The sequence below is a fragment of the Protopterus annectens genome, chromosome 9.part0 (assembly GCF_019279795.1).
Source record: "Protopterus annectens isolate FY-2018-M chromosome 9.part0, PAN1.0, whole genome shotgun sequence".
NCBI classification, from domain to species: domain Eukaryota; kingdom Metazoa; phylum Chordata; order Ceratodontiformes; family Protopteridae; genus Protopterus; species Protopterus annectens.
The window spans coordinates 279,509,350-279,530,248 of record NC_056743.1 but is presented as its reverse complement, the minus strand read 5'-3'; the positions used below and the strand labels follow the sequence as shown (position 1 = coordinate 279,530,248).

Below are 20,899 nucleotides of genomic sequence, written 5' to 3'. Positions count from 1 at the left end.
AAACGTTTTTTTAACTGCAGAGCAGTTGGAAGGTTTAAATAGAGTTAGGATTGGGAAAACTAGTATTAGAAGGAGGTGATGAGGAACATTAAAAGATGAAGACTTATTTTTCAAATAGTCTGAGCTCATTTGTTATGTGCTTTATAGCATGAAAAACTCTGAAATTATTTTAAAGATAATTGTCACTACTACGACCAATGGCAATAACTCACAATTCTAATGTGAGCTGATAATATTGTCTCTTGAGGTACTAATTAAAATTTTCACTAGGAAAATGCATAATTTCTGCATCAAGAATCTGAAAGTCATTAAAGAATTTTATCAGTTATTCTACTGTTGTGCTGTTCTTATGACAACCACCTTCTTTATACAAATGATGAGATTTGCACTAAAACCCTGAACTTCACGGAAACAATACAACGCCTACAACAACATCATTCATAAGAAAACGTTTTATTATCCTGGGGAAGACCATATTAATTAAACATATAAAATAAACATTAAGCAAAGTGCACTTACTATACAGGAACAGTATTACTAAAAAGTATTTTTTTCACAAAGGGGCTAGCCCATTTTCCCTAAATGTTTAAGTTAAATGTTGACCTAAGATCACTTATTATGTAGTGCAAAAGGGAGATACAATCACTTTAATCGGAAGTGTGTTACATATGCGGAAGGGATTCTGGATAGTATGAAATCAGGAAAGAGCACTGCTTTATGTTTAAGTAAAAAGTACATCTATCTTGAATGCTGAGTGTTATTCATACTGATAATCCAAAATGTAGCACACAGAAGTCAGAATTAGTACCACTTTAAGTAAGTTGTTGTTACAAACCTCATGAAGAACTAAATGTTAACTTAAGAAATTACTTCTTAAAGTAATAGGAAAGAAATGACACAACATGTACATTACTGGACAGAAGTACTGGAAAGGAACATGATACTAACAAAGAAATATGACATGTCATGCATGAGTAAAAACACATTAATCTCATGTCACTGTATTAAGGGAGTCATTCTGCAAGAACTGGACAAATGCTTCTACCTCAAACAATGAAGGGAAAACCAGACTCGGCAAATCAAACAAACTTACTTGTAGAACTACTGATTACTACATTGTCCCCTACAGTTGTGTTGTCCCATGAAACTGCTGAAATGCTAACATTGTAGGATCCACCGGGAATCAGTCCTTTTATGGTTGCAAAGTCTGTCATTACAGTCATATTAGTCGATGAATTTCCACTGATGTTAACTGTGTAAACAATGTAGTAACTGTGCAGTCCAGAAGGAGCAGTCCATGTCAGGAATAAAGAATTTGTTGAGTTATTTCTGACAGAGAGGTTATTTATTGTCTCAGGCCCTGGTATAAGAGAAAAAGACTCGATTATACGGCCATTCTCTGTACAGTCTCCTTCTGAAATAATGAATAAATTACAGTTGTGTAGCTACAGCTTATGCAATAATTTTACGATAAATTACCACATGGGTTAGTAAGTTTAAGGTATCTGACATGAAGTTTGATCCATGACAAATATATAGCCATTTAGACTTCTACATGATGATATAATGAAGATTTTTCACATGGTCCATTTCTATGAATGCATGTATTCTGTTTCCAGTTCATTTATTAATAGATGTGTAATATTATATGCAAAAATGGGAAGACCATATTCAAGGCTGGAAAACAGGATATTTAGAGCAATGGACAAACTGGCTTCCTGTGTGAGATGGTACTAAAATTTACAAGAAGCATTTTGATTAAGCACTTTGTGAGACTCTTGTTTTATGCAAGCATTACAACAGCTTGCTTGACTGAAAAGTTAACAGCTGAGCTACTTTTGTTTCCTGACAATAAGGTATAGATACTAACTGGAGTCTTTAGTGACATGTATATGGAGTATTAACTTAGAAGTATTATAAACCTTAGGATGTGTTAAGTGAAAAATGATATAAAAGCCACAAAAAAAGGAGGTGAAGGAAATAAACTAATGGGTAAACGGTCACAAAGACAAACAATAAAGTAAGCTATTCTTTTAAAGTATCAATATTTCAAGCGTGGGTGATAAATTTCGTACTGAGTTATAATGAAAACCCTAAGAGTAAATTACCATCAACGGGCACATTTCAAAATGGAACAGAAATGGCTGCTTCTCTTAATGCTAAATATAGCGCTAATTCTCATAATGTTTTATTACGATATTTCTAAAGGTAACTAAGATTCTGCTTGTCAGACAATAATCTACTGGTTTTTTATTGTATAGTCTGGCATGCATTCCAATCAGTACTCACCCTGGGTATTAAAGAACTTTCTACCATGGAAAGGAACAGATTGCATTACAAGAATATCTGCCTCTCTTCTTTGTGTTCTAATTATATCATGTGAAAGTTCATGAATTTATTTTCAGCATATATGTCAATTTCCTTGCCAGAAGAGATATACCACTAACAAATCTCTGTGAAATAACTAGGCTAATACATTGTGTGCAGATTCAGTACTGAGTTACACTGAAATATCTAAGGGTCAAACTGACATCACAGGTACACATGAAATCTCACTAGACAAGAAAAGTTTTCTGAAAATTTTATCATCTGACCTCATACAAGGATTGACATATTCCCTGAGATTCATTAACATCTACAGTATATGCACACCATTTTGAGTGAACAGACAAATTTTGGGGGACAAGGTAAAGCAAATGTTTCCAGAATTAAAACAATTGGTTGCTAATGTCAGATTACTTACACACATTTTTATGGATACAACATCCATGGTGCCTATATTCAAGGCACTACCCAAGATACATAATGATCTGGTTGAGCCCCAAATGAGACCTATTGTCTTAGGCAGGGGTTGGGTCACAGATAATGTATCTATGTGGATAGCCTGTGCATTGAAAAAAAGTTTTAGATAAATTTCCTAGTATACTAAGGGATACAGGACACTTCTTAACATTGTTGCATGAGTGTATTATACAGTATGAAGGACAGAACTATATTATGGTTCACTACATGAAAAGAATGTATTTACTGTCATTAGCAATATCTATGGCATATCAGCCATAGAACACATACCATCACAAGTAGTTAACTTTGAACTTGATAACATTAGGCTGATAAATGAGCTGCTTAAAATAGTGTTAGAAAATATCATATTTATGTGTCAAGATGCATATTATCACAAGAAGCAGGGGGTGGCCATGGGTACCCTGTGTGCTAACACTTATGCAAATTTTGTGTTGGCTTACTGGGAGAATGAAGTTACATATTTGGAGGACAACAGGCATGGAAGGACAAGTTAATTTTCTATGTGCATTTTATGGATGACTTTTTTTGTTATGGGGGGGTTGTGGAATTACAAAAATTTGTTGAATATTTGGAATCTACGAGCACTTTCCTTTGATTCACCATGCAGTATTCCAGCAGAGCTTTGAACTTTTTGGATGTAAAATTGCTGAGGGATGACAATGGAGTTTTGAACACAATCCTTATTCAGAAAAAAACTGTTGGAATTATAGCATTCCGTCTTATGACAGCATGCATCCAATATACATGTTCAATGGTATAATAAGAGGCAGGATGATAGAATTTCATGTATATGTAAGCAGGATACACATTTTGAACAAGAATTAGACAAGTTAGAGAATAACTTTGTGAAGGGATACAATCAAAATAGAGTAAAATATGCTATTAGTAAGAGCAAACAATACAGAAGTAACAGGTCTAGGCCTTGGTTCTCCAATAGACAACACTGTTCAGTCTAGAGCCTCACGGATGGATAATATGAGGCTAATGTTAGCATATAGTAATAACATAGGGGGAATATGTGATTTAATAAAACAGAATTGGAATGTTTTGTTGACAGATGAAAAAATAGCCAAGGTAGTGGGAAAAAAATAAATTTTTAGCTTCAGAAGAAATAAAAATCTTCAGGATTTATTATGTCATGAAAGGAAGATAGAAAAAAGTAGGAACAATTTTACACAACATGCAGGTACATGAAAGTGCAGAAATTGCAAAGCATCTGAGTACATTGTAGAGGTAGAATCCTATGTACAGCCTGTATCAGGAAAACAATATTGTTTTGATTTGTATGCAGATTGTAGAACAAAGAATGATGTTTACCTGGCTGTTTGTCAGGACTGCAGCTCATTTTATGTAGGAAAAACTAACTGCATGCTGAAAAACAGAATTTTGAACCATTTGTCCTCTGTATGATTAAAACATGCACTTTTCCAGCACATTTCTGGATATGAAAATCATAAGTTTAAGTTTATGGTTATACAATGTGTAAATAAAAACAGAAGGGGAGGTGATTTGATTAATGAGACAGAGTTGAATGAAACTAAATGGATCTTTGAGCTAGCAGCATACAAAACCCCAGGTTTGAATGGGGTTATATCTTTAAGAACTGCACTAAAGAAAAGGAGGGTGCGGTACTGAATGTTAACTGAACAGCTATATAAAAACTGAAATTTCATTTGAGTATTGTATCTGAAGAAGGGCTTGGTCCCCGAAAGCACTCATTCCTGAGTTTTAATTGTGTTTTAAATAAAAGTTTTGAAGCTGTTCAGCGTGGTGGCCAGTACCTACTTTTTTCTTCTTTTCTGTTGAGGGATGAAATGTTTAGTCAGTTACATTCAAAAGGAAGTTGCACTGAAAATCTGAAGTACAGATATGATGTCTTATGGGCATTTTCTATATAGATGATCTATTATCATTCCATGAAAGTCATGTTATGAACTCGGAAAGAGACAGTATTGAACATTTAGGGTGTTAACCAATACGTTTTCTATAGACATCAGAATGGCAGGCTGGAAAGTTCCATTTCAGCTGATTTTCATGTGAGGATGTTGTGATACTTCTCTTCAGGAAACAGAATACATTACATATCCATCATAGATGCATCATGAGAAGATTAATAAAGTCTGAATTAACATTACATACAGTCCCAAACAGAAATAACTGTTTTCTCCTAAACAGCAAGCATGGTATAACTAAATCCCTCTCTGTAATAGCTGGGACAGCGAACAATGAATTCTGAAGAATTACAGAAGTTTGCTGCACTGAATTCCCTAAGAACAAATTTCAAAATTGGGTTTCATAATGAACCCCTGAAAAAATATTAAAATTTTCACATTTAAAAAACTGAAATGCCATTTCATGCACAGTATATAGGTATGATACACTAAATTAATCTGCTAGTAGGACTGGGTATGTAATGCAGTAACTGTACACAATATATTTATTTCAAGCTTTTACTGTATCTGATGTCATAACAATAGATATTTTACAAAACAAACATTGTTTTTTCATCAATGAAAACAAGCCAATAGGAAAAGTCTGTGTAAGGATAGCAGGTTTTCAGGAAATTCAGTAGTGAACTGCAAGACAGAATAAAAGGATAAAATGGCAGAAATAACTGTATTTTAACTTGAAAATCCAAAGATAAATTTCTGAAATATTCATCAAGCAGCTAAGGGGATACTGTGATAATTGTTCTCAGATATGTCTGTTTCCTTGTGCATTACATTCACTTTCCATATGGGAATAGGTAGTCTGTTACTACTGAGGAGAAATGTACCATGTGATACTACATCTGAATTAAAAAAAAAAACACATTTTCCTAAGCAATCGAATGCTTTTCTGGATTCAAATAAGAAATAAGCAACCGAGGAAAGTTCACTGTGTAAGATTATAAGGTGTTGCTGCCTACCAGTTCAGAAAAAGAAACTGGAACAGAATGTGAGATCTTTAATAGATGTTAAGTCTGGGCAGATGTGCTAGAAGCTCAAAACATACATTAAGAATATGCTGTTAAAATATTTCTCAGAATGATCAGTTTTATTCAGTACTGATATTGTCACAAACTAAGAAGGCGTGGTCAGTCTACTTGAAGATGACCAAAGGTATCAGATCTACTGGAGTCCAGAGACAACTTTGAACTTTTCATGGAACTATAAAAAAAGCTCTCATTTTGGTCCAGCAATACTCAATAACTAGAGACATGAAATTGTTTCAGGTGTATATGTGGCTACTCACTAATGAATTCTAGTCACATACCGTTAGCTTCACTTTATTTTGCAATCAGTGCAGTGAAGAATATATTCTACTAAACTTAAGGCTTGTGATGAGTCCTGCAAAAAGAGTCATATGATGGAACTTCCTGAACACTAAAACTAAGAATGTTTGAGAGGAGAAATCAGGAATGATCATCATATTCATTGTATCATGTTAATCAGGATTTAACTGAAAAACTTGAGAGACAAGGAGGCTGAGGAGGAAGAAGATGAAACCCACAACAGATGAAACAAGAAAGTCTCACTACTGACATGAAGAGAGACAACCTCACAGAGGAAATGGGTGCTCCAGGACAAGGACCACCAGAAATGTTTTTTTACTTGCAGAGCAGTTGGTAGGTTTAAATAGAGCTAGGATTGGGAAAACTAGTATTAGAAGGAGGTGATGAGGAACTTTAAAAGATGAAGTCTTTGTTTTCAAATAGTCTGAGCTCATTTGTTATGTGCTTTATAGCATGAAAAACTCTGAAATTATTTTAAAGATAATTGTCACTACTACGACCACTGGCAATAACTCACAATTCCAATGTGAGCTGATAATATTGTCTCTTGAGGTACTAATTAAAATTTTCACTAGGAAAATGGATAATTTCTGCATCAAGAATCTGAAAGTCATTAAAGAATTTTATCAGTTATTCTACTGTTGTGCTGGTCTTATGCCAACCACCTTCTTTATACAAATGATGAGAGATTTGCACTAAAACCCTGAACTTCACTGAAACAATACAAAGCCTACAACAACATCATTCCTAAGAAAGTGTTTTATTATCCTGGGGAAGACCATATTAATTAAACATATAAAATAAACATTAAGCAAAGTGCACTTACTATACAGGAACAGTATTACTAAAAAGTATTTTTTTCACAAAGGGGCTAGCCCATGTTCCCTAAATGTTTAAGTTAAATGTTGACCTAAGGTCACTTATTATGTGGTGCAAAAGGGACATACAATCTCTTTAATCGGAAGTGTGTTACATATGCGGAAGGGATTCTGGACACTATGAAATCAGGAAAGAGCACTGCTTTATGTTTAAGTAAAAAGTACATCTGTCTTGAATGCTGGGTGTTATTCATACTGATAATCCAAAATGTAGCACACAGAAGTCAGAATTAGTACCACTTTAAGTAAGTTGTTGTTACAAACCTCATGAAGAACTAAATGTTAACTTAAGAAATTACTTCTTAAAGTAATAGGAAAGAAATGACACAACATGTACATTACTGGACAGAAGTACTGGAAAGGAACATGATATAAACAAAGAAATATGACATGTCATGCATGAGTAAAAACACATTAATCTCATGTCACTGTATTAAGGGAGTCATTCTGCAAGAACTGGACAAATGCTTCTACCTCAAACAATGAAGGGAAAACCAGACTCGGCAAATCAAACAAACTTACTTGTAGAACTACTGATTACTACATTGCCCCCTACAGTTGTGTTGTCCCATGAAACTGCTGAAATGCTAACATTGTAGGATCCACCGGGAATCAGTCCTTTTATGGTTGCAAAGTCTGTCATTACAGTCATATTAGTCGATGAATTTCCACTGATGTTAACTGTGTAAACAATGTAGTAACTGTGCAGTCCAGAAGGAGCAGTCCATGTCAGGAATAAAGAATTTGTTGAGTTATTTCTGACAGAGAGGTTATTTATTGTCTCAGGCCCTGGTATAAGAGAAAAAGACTCGATTATACGGCCATTCTCTGTACAGTCTCCTTCTGAAATAATGAATAAATTACAGTTGTGTAGTTACAGCTTATGCAATAATTTTACGATAAATTACCACATGGGTTAGTAAGTTTAAGGTATCTGACATGAAGTTTGATCCATGACAAATATATAGCCATTTAGACTTCTACATGATGATATAATGAAGATTTTTCACATGGTCCATTTCTATGAATGCATGTATTCTGTTTCCAGTTCATTTATTAATAGATGTGTAATATTATATGCAAAAATGGGAAGACCATATTCAAGGCTGGAAAACAGGATATTTAGAGCAATGGACAAACTGGCTTCCTGTGTGAGATGGTACTAAAATTTACAAGAAGCATTTTGATTAAGCACTTTGTGAGACTCTTGTTTTATGCAAGCATTACAACAGCTTGCTTGACTGAAAAGTTAACAGCTGAGCTACTTTTGTTTCCTGACAATAAGGTATAGATACTAACTGGAGTCTTTAGTGACATGTATATGGAGTATTAACTTAGAAGTATTATAAACCTTAGGATGTGTTAAGTGAAAAATGATATAAAAGCCACAAAAAAAAGGAGGTGAAGGAAATAAACTAATGGGTAAACGGTCACAAAGACAAACAATAAAGTAAGCTATTCTTTTAAAGTATCAATATTTCAAGCGTGGGTGATAAATTTCGTACTGAGTTATAATGAAAACCCTAAGAGTAAATTACCATCAACGGGCACATTTCAAAATGGAACAGAAATGGCTGCTTCTCTTAATGCTAAATATAGCGCTAATTCTCATAATGTTTTATTACGATATTTCTAAAGGTAACTAAGATTCTGCTTGTCAGACAATAATCTACTGTTATTTTATTGTATAGTCTGGCATGCATTCCAATCAGTACTCACCCTGGGTATTAAAGAACTTTCTACCATGGAAAGGAACAGATTGCATTACAAGAATATCTGCCTCTCTTCTTTGTGTTCTAATTATATCATGTGAAAGTTCATGAATTTATTTTCAGCATATATGTCAATTTCCTTGCCAGAAGAGATATACCACTAACAAATCTCTGTGAAATAACTAGGCTAATACATTGTGTGCAGATTCAGTACTGAGTTACACTGAAATATCTAAGGGTCAAACTGACATCACAGGTACACATGAAATCTCACTAGACAAGAAAAGTTTTCTGAAAATTTTATCATCTGACCTCATACAAGGATTGACATATTCCCTGAGATTCATTAACATCTACAGTATATGCACACCATTTTGAGTGAACAGACAAATTTTGGGGGACAAGGTAAAGCAAATGTTTCCAGAATTAAAACAATTGGTTGCTAATGTCAGATTACTTACACACATTTTTATGGATACAACATCCATGGTGCCTATATTCAAGGCACTACCCAAGATACATAATGATCTGGTTGAGCCCCAAATGAGACCTATTGTCTTAGGCAGGGGTTGGGTCACAGATAATGTATCTATGTGGATAGCCTGTGCATTGAAAAAGTTTTAGATAAATTTCCTAGTATACTAAGGGATACAGGACACTTCTTAACATTGTTGCATGAGTGTATTATACAGTATGAAGGACAGAACTATATTATGGTTCACTACATGAAAAGAATGTATTTACTGTCATTAGCAATATCTATGGCATATCAGCCATAGAACACATACCATCACAAGTAGTTAACTTTGAACTTGATAACATTAGGCTGATAAATGAGCTGCTTAAAATAGTGTTAGAAAATATCATATTTATGTGTCAAGATGCATATTATCACAAGAAGCAGGGGGTGGCCATGGGTACCCTGTGTGCTAACACTTATGCAAATTTTGTGTTGGCTTACTGGGAGAATGAAGTTACATATTTGGAGGACAACAGGCATGGAAGGACAAGTTAATTTTCTATGTGCATTTTATGGATGACTTTTTTTGTTATGGGGGGGTTGTGGAATTACAAAAATTTGTTGAATATTTGGAATCTACGAGCACTTTCCTTTGATTCACCATGCAGTATTCCAGCAGAGCTTTGAACTTTTTGGATGTAAAATTGCTGAGGGATGACAATGGAGTTTTGAACACAATCCTTATTCAGAAAAAAACTGTTGGAATTATAGCATTCCGTCTTATGACAGCATGCATCCAATATACATGTTCAATGGTATAATAAGAGGCAGGATGATAGAATTTCATGTATATGTAAGCAGGATACACATTTTGAACAAGAATTAGACAAGTTAGAGAGTAACTTTGTCGAAGGGGATACAATCAAAATAGAGTAAAATATGCTATTAGTAAGAGCAAACAATACAGAAGTAACAGGTCTAGGCCTTGGTTCTCCAATAGACAACACTGTTCAGTCTAGAGCCTCACGGATGGATAATATGAGGCTAATGTTAGCATATAGTAATAACATAGGGGGAATATGTGATTTAATAAAACAGAATTGGAATGTTTTGTTGACAGATGAAAAAATAGCCAAGGTAGTGGGAAAAAAATAAATTTTTAGCTTCAGAAGAAATAAAAATCTTCAGGATTTATTATGTCATGAAAGGAAGATAGAAAAAAGTAGGAACAATTTTACACAACATGCAGGTACATGAAAGTGCAGAAATTGCAAAGCATCTGAGTACATTGTAGAGGTAGAATCCTATGTACAGCCTGTATCAGGAAAACAATATTGTTTTGATTTGTATGCAGACTGTAGAACAAAGAATGATGTTTACCTGGCTGTTTGTCAGGACTGCAGCTCATTTTATGTAGGAAAAACTAACTGCATGCTGAAAAACAGAATTTTGAACCATTTGTCCTCTGTATGATTAAAACATGCACTTTTCCAGCACATTTCTGGATATGAAAATCATAAGTTTAAGTTTATGGTTATACAATGTGTAAATAAAAACAGAAGGGGAGGTGATTTGATTAATGAGACAGAGTTGAATGAAACTAAATGAATCTTTGAGCTAGCAGCATACAAAACCCCAGGTTTGAATGGGGTTATATCTTTAAGAACTGCACTAAAGAAAAGGAGGGTGCGGTACTGAATGTTAACTGAACAGCTATATAAAAACTGCAATTTCATTTGAGTATTGTATCTGAAGAAGGGCTTGGTCCCCGAAAGCACTCATTCCTGACTTTTTAATTGTGTTTTAAATAAAAGTTTTGAAGCTGTTCAGCGTGGTGGCCAGTACCTACTTTTTTTCTTCTTTTCTGTTGACGGATGAAATGTTTAGTCAGTTACATTCAAAAGGAAGTTGCACTGAAAATACGAAGTACAGATATGATGTCTTATGGGCATTTTCTATATAGATGATCTATTATCATTCCATGAAAGTCATGTTATGAACTCGGAAAGAGACAGTATTGAACATTTAGGGTGTTAACCAATACGTTTTCTATAGACATCAGAATGGCAGGCTGGAAAGTTCCATTTCAGCTGATTTTCATGTGAGGATGTTGTGATACTTCTCTTCAGGAAACAGAATACATTACATATCCATCATAGATGCATCATGAGAAGATTAATAAAGTCTGAATTAACATTACATACAGTCCCAAACAGAAATAACTGTTTTCTCCTAAACAGCAAGCATGGTATAACTAAATCCCTCTCTGTAATAGCTGGGACAGCGAACAATGAATTCTGAAGAATTACAGAAGTTTGCTGCACTGAATTCCCTAAGAACAAATTTCAAAATTGGGTTTCATAATGAACCCCTGAAAAAAATATTAAAATTTTCACATTTAAAAAAATGAAATGCCATTTCATGCACAGTATATAGGTATGATACACTAAATTAATTTGCCAGTAGGACTGGGTATGTAATGCAGTAACTGTACACAATATATTTATTTCAAGCTTTTACTGTATCTGATGTCATAACAATAGATATTTTACAAAACAAACATTGTTTTTTCATCAATGAAAACAAGCCAATAGGAAAAGTCTGTGTAAGGATAGCAGGTTTTCAGGAAATTCAGTAATGAACTGCAAGACAGAATAAAAGGATAAAATGGCAGAAATAACTGTATTTTAACTTGAAAATCCAAAGATAAATTTCTGAAATATTCATCAAGCAGCTAAGGGGATACTGTGATAATTGTTCTCAGATATGTCTGTTTCCTTGTGCATTACATTCACTTTCCATATGGGAATAGGTAGTCTGTTACTACTGAGGAGAAATGTACCATGTGATACTACATCTGAATTAAAAAAAAAAACACATTTTCCTAAGCAATCGAATGCTTTTCTGGATTCAAATTAGAAATAAGCAACCGAGGAAAGTTCACTGTGTAAGATTATAAGGTGTTGCTGCCTCAGTTCAGAAAAAGAAACTGGAACAGAATGTGAGATCTTTAATAGATGTTAAGTCTGGGCAGATGTGCTAAAAGCTCAAAACATACATTAAGAATATGCTGTTAAAATATTTCTCAGAATGATCAGTTTTATTCAGTACTGATATTGTCACAAACTAAGAAGGCGTGGTCAGTCTACTTGAAGATGACCAAAGGTATCAGATCTACTGGAGTCCAGAGACAACTTTGAACTTTTCATGTAACTATAAAAAAAGCTCTCATTTTGGTCCAGCAATACTCAATAACTAGAGACATGAAATTGTTTCAGGTGTATATGTGGCTACTCGCTAATGAATTCTAGTTACATACCGTTAGCTTCACTTTATTTTGCAATCAGTGCAGTGAAGAATATATTCTACTAAACTTAAGGCTTGTGATGAGTCCTGCAAAAAGAGTCATACAATGGAACTTCCTGAACACTAAAACTAAGAATGTTTGAGAGGAGAAATCAGGAATGATCATCATATTCATTGTATCATGTTAATCAGGATTTAACTGAAAAACTTGAGAGACAAGGAGGCTGAGGAGGAAGAAGATGAAACCCACAACAGATGAAACAAGAAAGTCTCACTACTGACATGAAGAGAGACAACCTCACAGAGGAAATGGGTGCTCCAAGACAAGGACCACCAGAAATGTTTTTTTACTTGCAGAGCAGTTGGTAGGTTTAAATAGAGCTAGGATTGGGAAAACTAGTATTAGAAGGAGGTGATGAGGAACTTTAAAAGATGAAGTCTTTGTTTTCAAATAGTCTGAGCTCATTTGTTATGTGCTTTATAGCATGAAAAACTCTGAAATTATTTTAAAGATAATTGTCACTACTACGACCACTGGCAATAACTCACAATTCCAATGTGAGCTGATAATATTGTCTCTTGAGGTACTAATTAAAATTTTCACTAGGAAAATGGATAATTTCTGCATCAAGAATCTGAAAGTCATTAAAGAATTTTATCAGTTATTCTACTGTTGTGCTGGTCTTATGCCAACCACCTTCTTTATACAAATGATGAGAGATTTGCACTAAAACCCTGAACTTCACTGAAACAATACAAAGCCTACAACAACATCATTCCTAAGAAAGTGTTTTATTATCCTGGGGAAGACCATATTAATTAAACATATAAAATAAACATTAAGCAAAGTGCACTTACTATACAGGAACAGTATTACTAAAAAGTATTTTTTTCACAAAGGGGCTAGCCCATTTTCCCTAAATGTTTAAGTTAAATGTTGACCTAAGATCACTTATTATGTAGTGCAAAAGGGAGATACAATCTCTTTAATCGGAAGTGTGTTACATATGCGGAAGGGATTCTGGACAGTATGAAATCAGGAAAGAGCACTGCTTTATGTTTAAGTAAAAAGTACATCTATCTTGAATGCTGAGTTTTATTCATACTGATAATCCAAAATGTAGCACACAGAAGTCAGAATTAGTACCACTTTAAGTAAGTTGTTGTTACAAACCTCATGAAGAACTAAATGTTAACTTAAGAAATTACTTCTTAAAGTAATAGGAAAGAAATGACACAACATGTACATTACTGGACAGAAGTACTGGAAAGGAACATGATATAAACAAAGAAATATGACATGTCATGCATGAGTAAAACACATTAATCTCATGTCACTGTATTAAGGGAGTCATTCTGCAAGAACTGGACAAATGCTTCTACCTCAAACAATGAAGGGAAAACCAGACTCGGCAAATCAAACAAACTTACTTGTAGAACTACTGATTACTACATTGCCCCCTACAGTTGTGTTGTCCCATGAAACTGCTGAAATGCTAACATTGTAGGATCCACCGGGAATCAGTCCTTTTATGGTTGCAAAGTCTGTCATTACAGTCATATTAGTCGATGAATTTCCACTGATGTTAACTGTGTAAACAATGTAGTAACTGTGCAGTCCAGAAGGAGCAGTCCATGTCAGGAATAAAGAATTTGTTGAGTTATTTCTGACAGAGAGGTTATTTATTGTCTCAGGCCCTGGTATAAGAGAAAAAGACTCAATTATACGGCCATTCTCTGTACAATCTCCTTCTGAAATAATGAATAAATTACAGTTGTGTAGTTACAGCTTATGCAATAATTTTACAATAAATTACCACATGGGTTAGTAAGTTTAAGGTATCTGACATGAAGTTTGATCCATGACAAATATATAGCCATTTAGACTTCTATATGATGATATAATGAAGATTTTTCACATGGTCCATTTCTATGAATGCATGTATTCTGTTTCCAGTTCATTTATTAATAGATGTGTAATATTATATGCAAAAATGGGAAGACCATATTCAAGGCTGGAAAACAGGATATTTAGAGCAATGGACAAACTGGCTTCCTGTGTGAGATGGTACTAAAATTTACAAGAAGCATTTTGATTAAGCACTTTGTGAGACTCTTGTTTTATGCAAGCATTACAACAGCTTGCTTGACTGAAAAGTTAACAGCTGAGCTACTTTTGTTTCCTGACAATAAGGTATAGATACTAACTGGAGTCTTTAGTGACATGTATATGGAGTATTAACTTAGAAGTATTATAAACCTTAGGATGTGTTAAGTGAAAAATGATATAAAAGCCACACAAAAAAAAGGAGGTGAAGGAAATAAACTAATGGGTAAACGGTCACAAAGACAAACAATAAAGTAAGCTATTCTTTTAAAGTATCAATATTTCAAGCGTGGGTGATAAATTTCGTACTGAGTTATAATGAAAACCCTAAGAGTAAATTACCATCAACGGGCACATTTCAAAATGGAACAGAAATGGCTGCTTCTCTTAATGCTAAATATAGCGCTAATTCTCATAATGTTTTATTACGATATTTCTAAAGGTAACTAAGATTCTGCTTGTCAGACAATAATCTACTGTTATTTTATTGTATAGTCTGGCATGCATTCCAATCAGTACTCACTCTGGGTATTAAAGAACTTTCTACCATGGAAAGGAACAGATTGTATTACAAGAATATCTGCCTCTCTTCTTTGTGTTCTAATTATATCATGTGAAAGTTCATGAATTTATTTTCAGCATATATGTCAATTTCCTTGCCACAAGAGATATACCACTAACAAATCACTGTGAAATAACTAGGCTAATACATTGTGTGCAGATTCAGTACTGAGTTACACTGAAATATCTAAGGGTCAAACTGACATCACAGGTACACATGAAATCTCACTAGACAAGAAAAGTTTTCTGAAAATTTTATCATCTGACCTCATACAAGGATTGACATATTCCCTGAGATTCATTAACATCTACAGTATATGCACACCATTTTGAGTGAACAGACAAATTTTGGGGGACAAGGTAAAGCAAATGTTTCCAGAATTAAAACAATTGGTTGCTAATGTCAGATTACTTACACACATTTTTATGGATACAACATCCATGGTGCCTATATTGAAGGCACTGCCCAAGATACATAATAATCTGGTTGAGCCCCAAATGAGACCTATTGTCTTAGGCAGGGGTTGGGTCACAGATAATGTATCTATGTGGATAGCCTGTACATTGAAAAAAGTTTTAGAAAAAATTCCTAGTATACTAAGGGATACAGGACACTTCTTAACATTGTTGCATGAGTGTATTATACAGTATGAAGGACAGAACTATATTATGGTTCACTACATGAAAAGAATGTATTTACTGTCATTAGCAATATCTATGGCATATCAGCCATAGAACACATACTATCACAGGTAGTTAACTTTGAACTTGATAACATTAGGCTGATAAATGAGCTGCTTAAAATAGTGTTAGAAAATATAATATTTATGTGTCAAGATGCATATTATCACAAGAAGCAGGGGGTGGCCATGGGTACCCTGTGTGCAAACACTTATGCAAATTTTGTGTTGGCTCACTGGGAGAATGAAGTTACATATTTGGAGGACAACAGGCATGGAAGGACAAGTTAATTTTCTATGTGCATTTTATGGATGACTTTTTTTGTTATGGGGGGGTTGTGGAATTACAAAAATTTGTTGAATATTTGGAATCTATGAGCACTTTCCTTTGATTCACCATGAAGTATTCCAGCAGAGCTTTGAACTTTTTGGATGTAAAATTGCTGAGGGATGACAATGGAGTTTTGAACACAATCCTTATTCAGAAAAAAACTGTTGGAATTATAGCATTCCGTCTTATTACAGCATGCATCCAAGATACATGTTCAATGGTATAATAAGAGGCAGGATGATAGAATTTCATGTATATGTAAGCAGGATACACATTTTGAACAAGAATTAGACAAGTTAGAGAGTAACTTTGTCGAAGGGGATACAATCAAAATAGAGTAAAATATGCTATTAGTAAGAGCAAATAATACAGAAGTAACAGGTCTAGGCCTTGGTTCTCCAATAGACAACACTGTTCAGTCTAGAGCCTCACGGATGGATAATATGAGGCTAATGTTAGCATATAGTAATAACATAGGGGGAATATGTGATTTAATAAAACAGAATTGGAATGTTTTGTTGACAGATGAAAAAATAGCCAAGGTAGTGGGAAAAAAATAAATTTTTAGCTTCAGAAGAAATAAAAATCTTCAGGATTTATTATGTCATGAAAGGAAGATAGAAAAAAGTAGGAACAATTTTACACAACATGCAGGTACATGAAAGTGCAGAAATTGCAAAGCATCTGAGTACATTGTAGAGGTAGAATCCTATGTACAGCCTGTATCAGGAAAACAATATTGTTTTGATTTGTATGCAGATTGTAGAACAAAGAATGATGTTTACCTGGCTGTTTGTCAGGACTGCAGCTCATTTTATGTAGGAAAAACTAACTGCATGCTGAAAAACAGAATTTTGAACCATTTGTCCTCTGTATGATTAAAACATGCACTTTTCCAGCACATTTCTGGATATGAAAATCATAAGTTTAAGTTTATGGTTATACAATATGTAAATAAAAACAGAAGGGGAGGTGATTTGATTAATGAGACAGAGTTGAATGAAACTAAATGGATCTTTGAGCTAGCAGCATACAAAACCCCAGGTTTGAATGGGGTTATATCTTTAAGAACTGCACTAAAGAAAATGAGGATGCGGTACTGAATGTTAACTGAACAGCTACATAAAAACTGCAATTTCATTTGAGTATTGTATCTGAAGAAGGGCTTGGTCCCCGAAAGCACGCATTCCTGAGTTTTTAATTGTGTTTTAAATAAAAGTTTTGAAGCTGTTCAGCGTGGTGGCCAGTACCTACTTTTTTTCTTCTTTTCTGTTGAGGGATGAAATGTTCAGTCAGTTACATTCAAAAGGAAGTTGCACTGAAAATACGAAGTACAGATATGATGTCTTATGGGCATTTTCTATATAGATGATCTATTATCATTCCATGAAAGTCATGTTATGAACTCGGAAAGAGACAGTATTGAACATTTAGGGTGTTAACCAATACGTTTTCTATAGACATCAGAATGGCAGGCTGGAAAGTTCCATTTCAGCTGATTTTCATGTGAGGATGTTGTGATACTTCTCTTCAGGAAACAGAATACATTACATATCCATCATAGATGCATCATGAGAAGATTAATAAAGTCTGAATTAACATTACATACAGTCCCAAACAGAAATAACTGTTTTCTCCTAAACAGCAAGCATGGTATAACTAAATCCCTCTCTGTAATAGCTGGGACAGCGAACAATGAATTCTGAAGAATTACAGAAGTTTGCTGCACTGAATTCCCTAAGAACAAATTTCAAAATTGGGTTTCATAATGAACCCCTGAAAAAAATATTAAAATTTTCACATTTAAAAAAATGAAATGCCATTTCATGCACAGTATATAGGTATGATACACTAAATTAATTTGCCAGTAGGACTGGGTATGTAATGCAGTAACTGTACACAATATATTTATTTCAAGCTTTTACTGTATCTGATGTCATAACAATAGATATTTTACAAAACAAACATTGTTTTTTCATCAATGAAAACAAGCCAATAGGAAAAGTCTGTGTAAGGATAGCAGGTTTTCAGGAAATTCAGTAATGAACTGCAAGACAGAATAAAAGGATAAAATGGCAGAAATAACTGTATTTTAACTTGAAAATCCAAAGATAAATTTCTGAAATATTCATCAAGCAGCTAAGGGGATACTGTGATAATTGTTCTCAGATATGTCTGTTTCCTTGTGCATTACATTCACTTTCCATATGGGAATAGGTAGTCTGTTACTACTGAGGAGAAATGTACCATGTGATACTACATCTGAATTAAAAAAAAAAAACACATTTTCCTAAGCAATCGAATGCTTTTCTGGATTCAAATTAGAAATAAGCAACCGAGGAAAGTTCACTGTGTAAGATTATAAGGTGTTGCTGCCTCAGTTCAGAAAAAGAAACTGGAACAGAATGTGAGATCTTTAATAGATGTTAAGTCTGGGCAGATGTGCTAGAAGCTCAAAACATACATTAAGAATATGCTGTTAAAATATTTCTCAGAATGATCAGTTTTATTCAGTACTGATATTGTCACAAACTAAGAAGGCGTGGTCAGTCTACTTGAAGATGACCAAAGGTATCAGATCTACTGGAGTCCAGAGACAACTTTGAACTTTTCATGTAACTATAAAAAAAGCTCTCATTTTGGTCCAGCAATACTCAATAACTAGAGACATGAAATTGTTTCAGGTGTATATGTGGCTACTCGCTAATGAATTCTAGTTACATACCGTTAGCTTCACTTTATTTTGCAATCAGTGCAGTGAAGAATATATTCTACTAAACTTAAGGCTTGTGATGAGTCCTGCAAAAAGAGTCATATGATGGAACTTCCTGAACACTAAAACTAAGAATGTTTGAGAGGAGAAATCAGGAATGATCATCATATTCATTGTATCATGTTAATCAGGATTTAACTGAAAAATTTGAGAGACAAGGAGGCTGAGGAGGAAGAAGATGAAACCCACAACAGATGAAACAAGAAAGTCTCACTACTGACATGAAGAGAGACAACCTCACAGAGGAAATGGGTGCTCCAGGACAAGGACCACCAGAAATGTTTTTTTACTTGCAGAGCAGTTGGTAGGTTTAAATAGAGCTAGGATTGGGAAAACTAGCATTAGAAGGAGGTGATGAGGAACTTTAAAAGATGAAGTCTTTGTTTTCAAATAGTCTGAGCTCATTTGTTATGTGCTTTATAGCATGAAAAACTCTGAAATTATTTTAAAGATAATTGTCACTACTACGACCACTGGCAATAACTCACAATTCCAATGTGAGCTGATAATATTGTCTCTTGAGGTACTAATTAAAATTTTCACTAGGAAAATGGATAATTTCTGCATCAAGAATCTGAAAGTCATTAAAGAATTTTATCAGTTATTCTACTGTTGTGCTGGTCTTATGCCAACCACCTTCTTTATACAAATGATGAGAGATTTGCACTAAAACCCTGAACTTCACTGAAACAATACAAAGCCTACAACAACATCATTCCTAAGAAAGTGTTTTATTATCCTGGGGAAGACCATATTAATTAAACATATAAAATAAACATTAAGCAAAGTGCACTTACTATACAGGAACAGTATTACTAAAAAGTATTTTTTTCACAAAGGGGCTAGCCCATTTTCCCTAAATGTTTAAGTTAAATGTTGACCTAAGATCACTTATTATGTAGTGCAAAAGGGAGATACAATCTCTTTAATCGGAAGTGTGTTACATATGCAGAAGGGATTCTGGATAGTATGAAATCAGGAAAGAGCACTGCTTTATGTTTAAGTAAAAAGTACATCTATCTTGAATGCTGAGTTTTATTCATACTGATAATCCAAAATGTAGCACACAGAAGTCAGAATTAGTACCACTTTAAGTAAGTTGTTGTTACAAACCTCATGAAGAACTAAATGTTAACTTAAGAAATTACTTCTTAAAGTAATAGGAAAGAAATGACACAACATGTACATTACTGGACAGAAGTACTGGAAAGGAACATGATATAAACAAAGAAATATGACATGTCATGCATGAGTAAAAACACATTAATCTCATGTCACTGTATTAAGGGAGTCATTCTGCAAGAACTGGACAAATGCTTCTACCTCAAACAATGAAGGGAAAACCAGACTCGGCAAATCAAACAAACTTACTTGTAGAACTACTGATTACTACATTGCCCCCTACAGTTGTGTTGTCCCATGAAACTGCTGAAATGCTAACATTGTAGGATCCACCGGGAATCAGTCCTTTTATGGTTGCAAAGTCTGTCATTACAGTCATATTAGTCGATGAATTTCCACTGATGTTAACTGTGTAAACAATGTAGTAACTGTGCAGTCCAGAAGGAGCAGTCCATGTCAGGAATAAAGAATTTGTTGAGTTATTTCTGACAGAGAGGTTATTTATTGTCTCAGGCCCTGGTATAAGAGAAAAAGACTCGATTATACGGCCATTCTCTGTACAGTCTCCTTCTGAAATAATGAATAAATTACAGTTGTGTAGTTACAGCTTATGCAATAATTTTACGATAAATTACCACATGGGTTAGTAAGTTTAAGGTATCTGACATGAAGTTTGATCCATGACAAATATATAGCCATTTAGACTTCTATATGATGATATAATGAAGATTGTTCACATGGTCCATTTCTATGAATGCATGTATTCTGTTTCCAGTTCATTTATTAATAGATGTGTAATATTATATGCAAAAATGGGAAGACCATATTCAAGGCTGGAAAACAGGATATTTAGAGCAATGGACAAACTGGCTTCCTGTGTGAGATGGTAC

General features: G+C 34.2%; 1 protein-coding gene across 1 annotated transcript; it reads right to left on the bottom strand.

Moving 5' to 3' along the window:
* Positions 1 to 470: 470 nt before the first annotated feature.
* Positions 471 to 20,653, bottom strand: LOC122811189 (phosphatidylinositol phosphatase PTPRQ-like). Its single transcript, XM_044082861.1, has 4 exons — positions 20,259 to 20,653; positions 13,867 to 14,133; positions 7,480 to 7,746; positions 471 to 1,360 (listed from the first exon to the last, which is right to left on the bottom strand). Exons 1-4 carry the CDS (start codon positions 20,386 to 20,388, stop codon positions 1,080 to 1,082), a joined length of 945 nt encoding a protein of 314 aa, XP_043938796.1. The 5' UTR covers positions 20,389 to 20,653; the 3' UTR covers positions 471 to 1,079.
* Between the last annotated feature and the right edge of the window lie 246 nt (positions 20,654 to 20,899).

Excerpts from the sequence above, each read along its gene's own strand:
- LOC122811189 (XM_044082861.1), bottom strand. The coding sequence starts at position 20,388 with ATGACTGTAATGACAGACTTTGCAACCATAAAAGGACTGATTCCCGGT. Across the intron at positions 14,134-20,258 it reads AGTAATCAGTAGTTCTACAA|GGCCTGAGACAATAAATAAC; the intron begins GTAAGTTTGTTT and ends CTCTTATACCAG. Across the intron at positions 7,747-13,866 it reads AGTAATCAGTAGTTCTACAA|GGCCTGAGACAATAAATAAC; the intron begins GTAAGTTTGTTT and ends CTCTTATACCAG.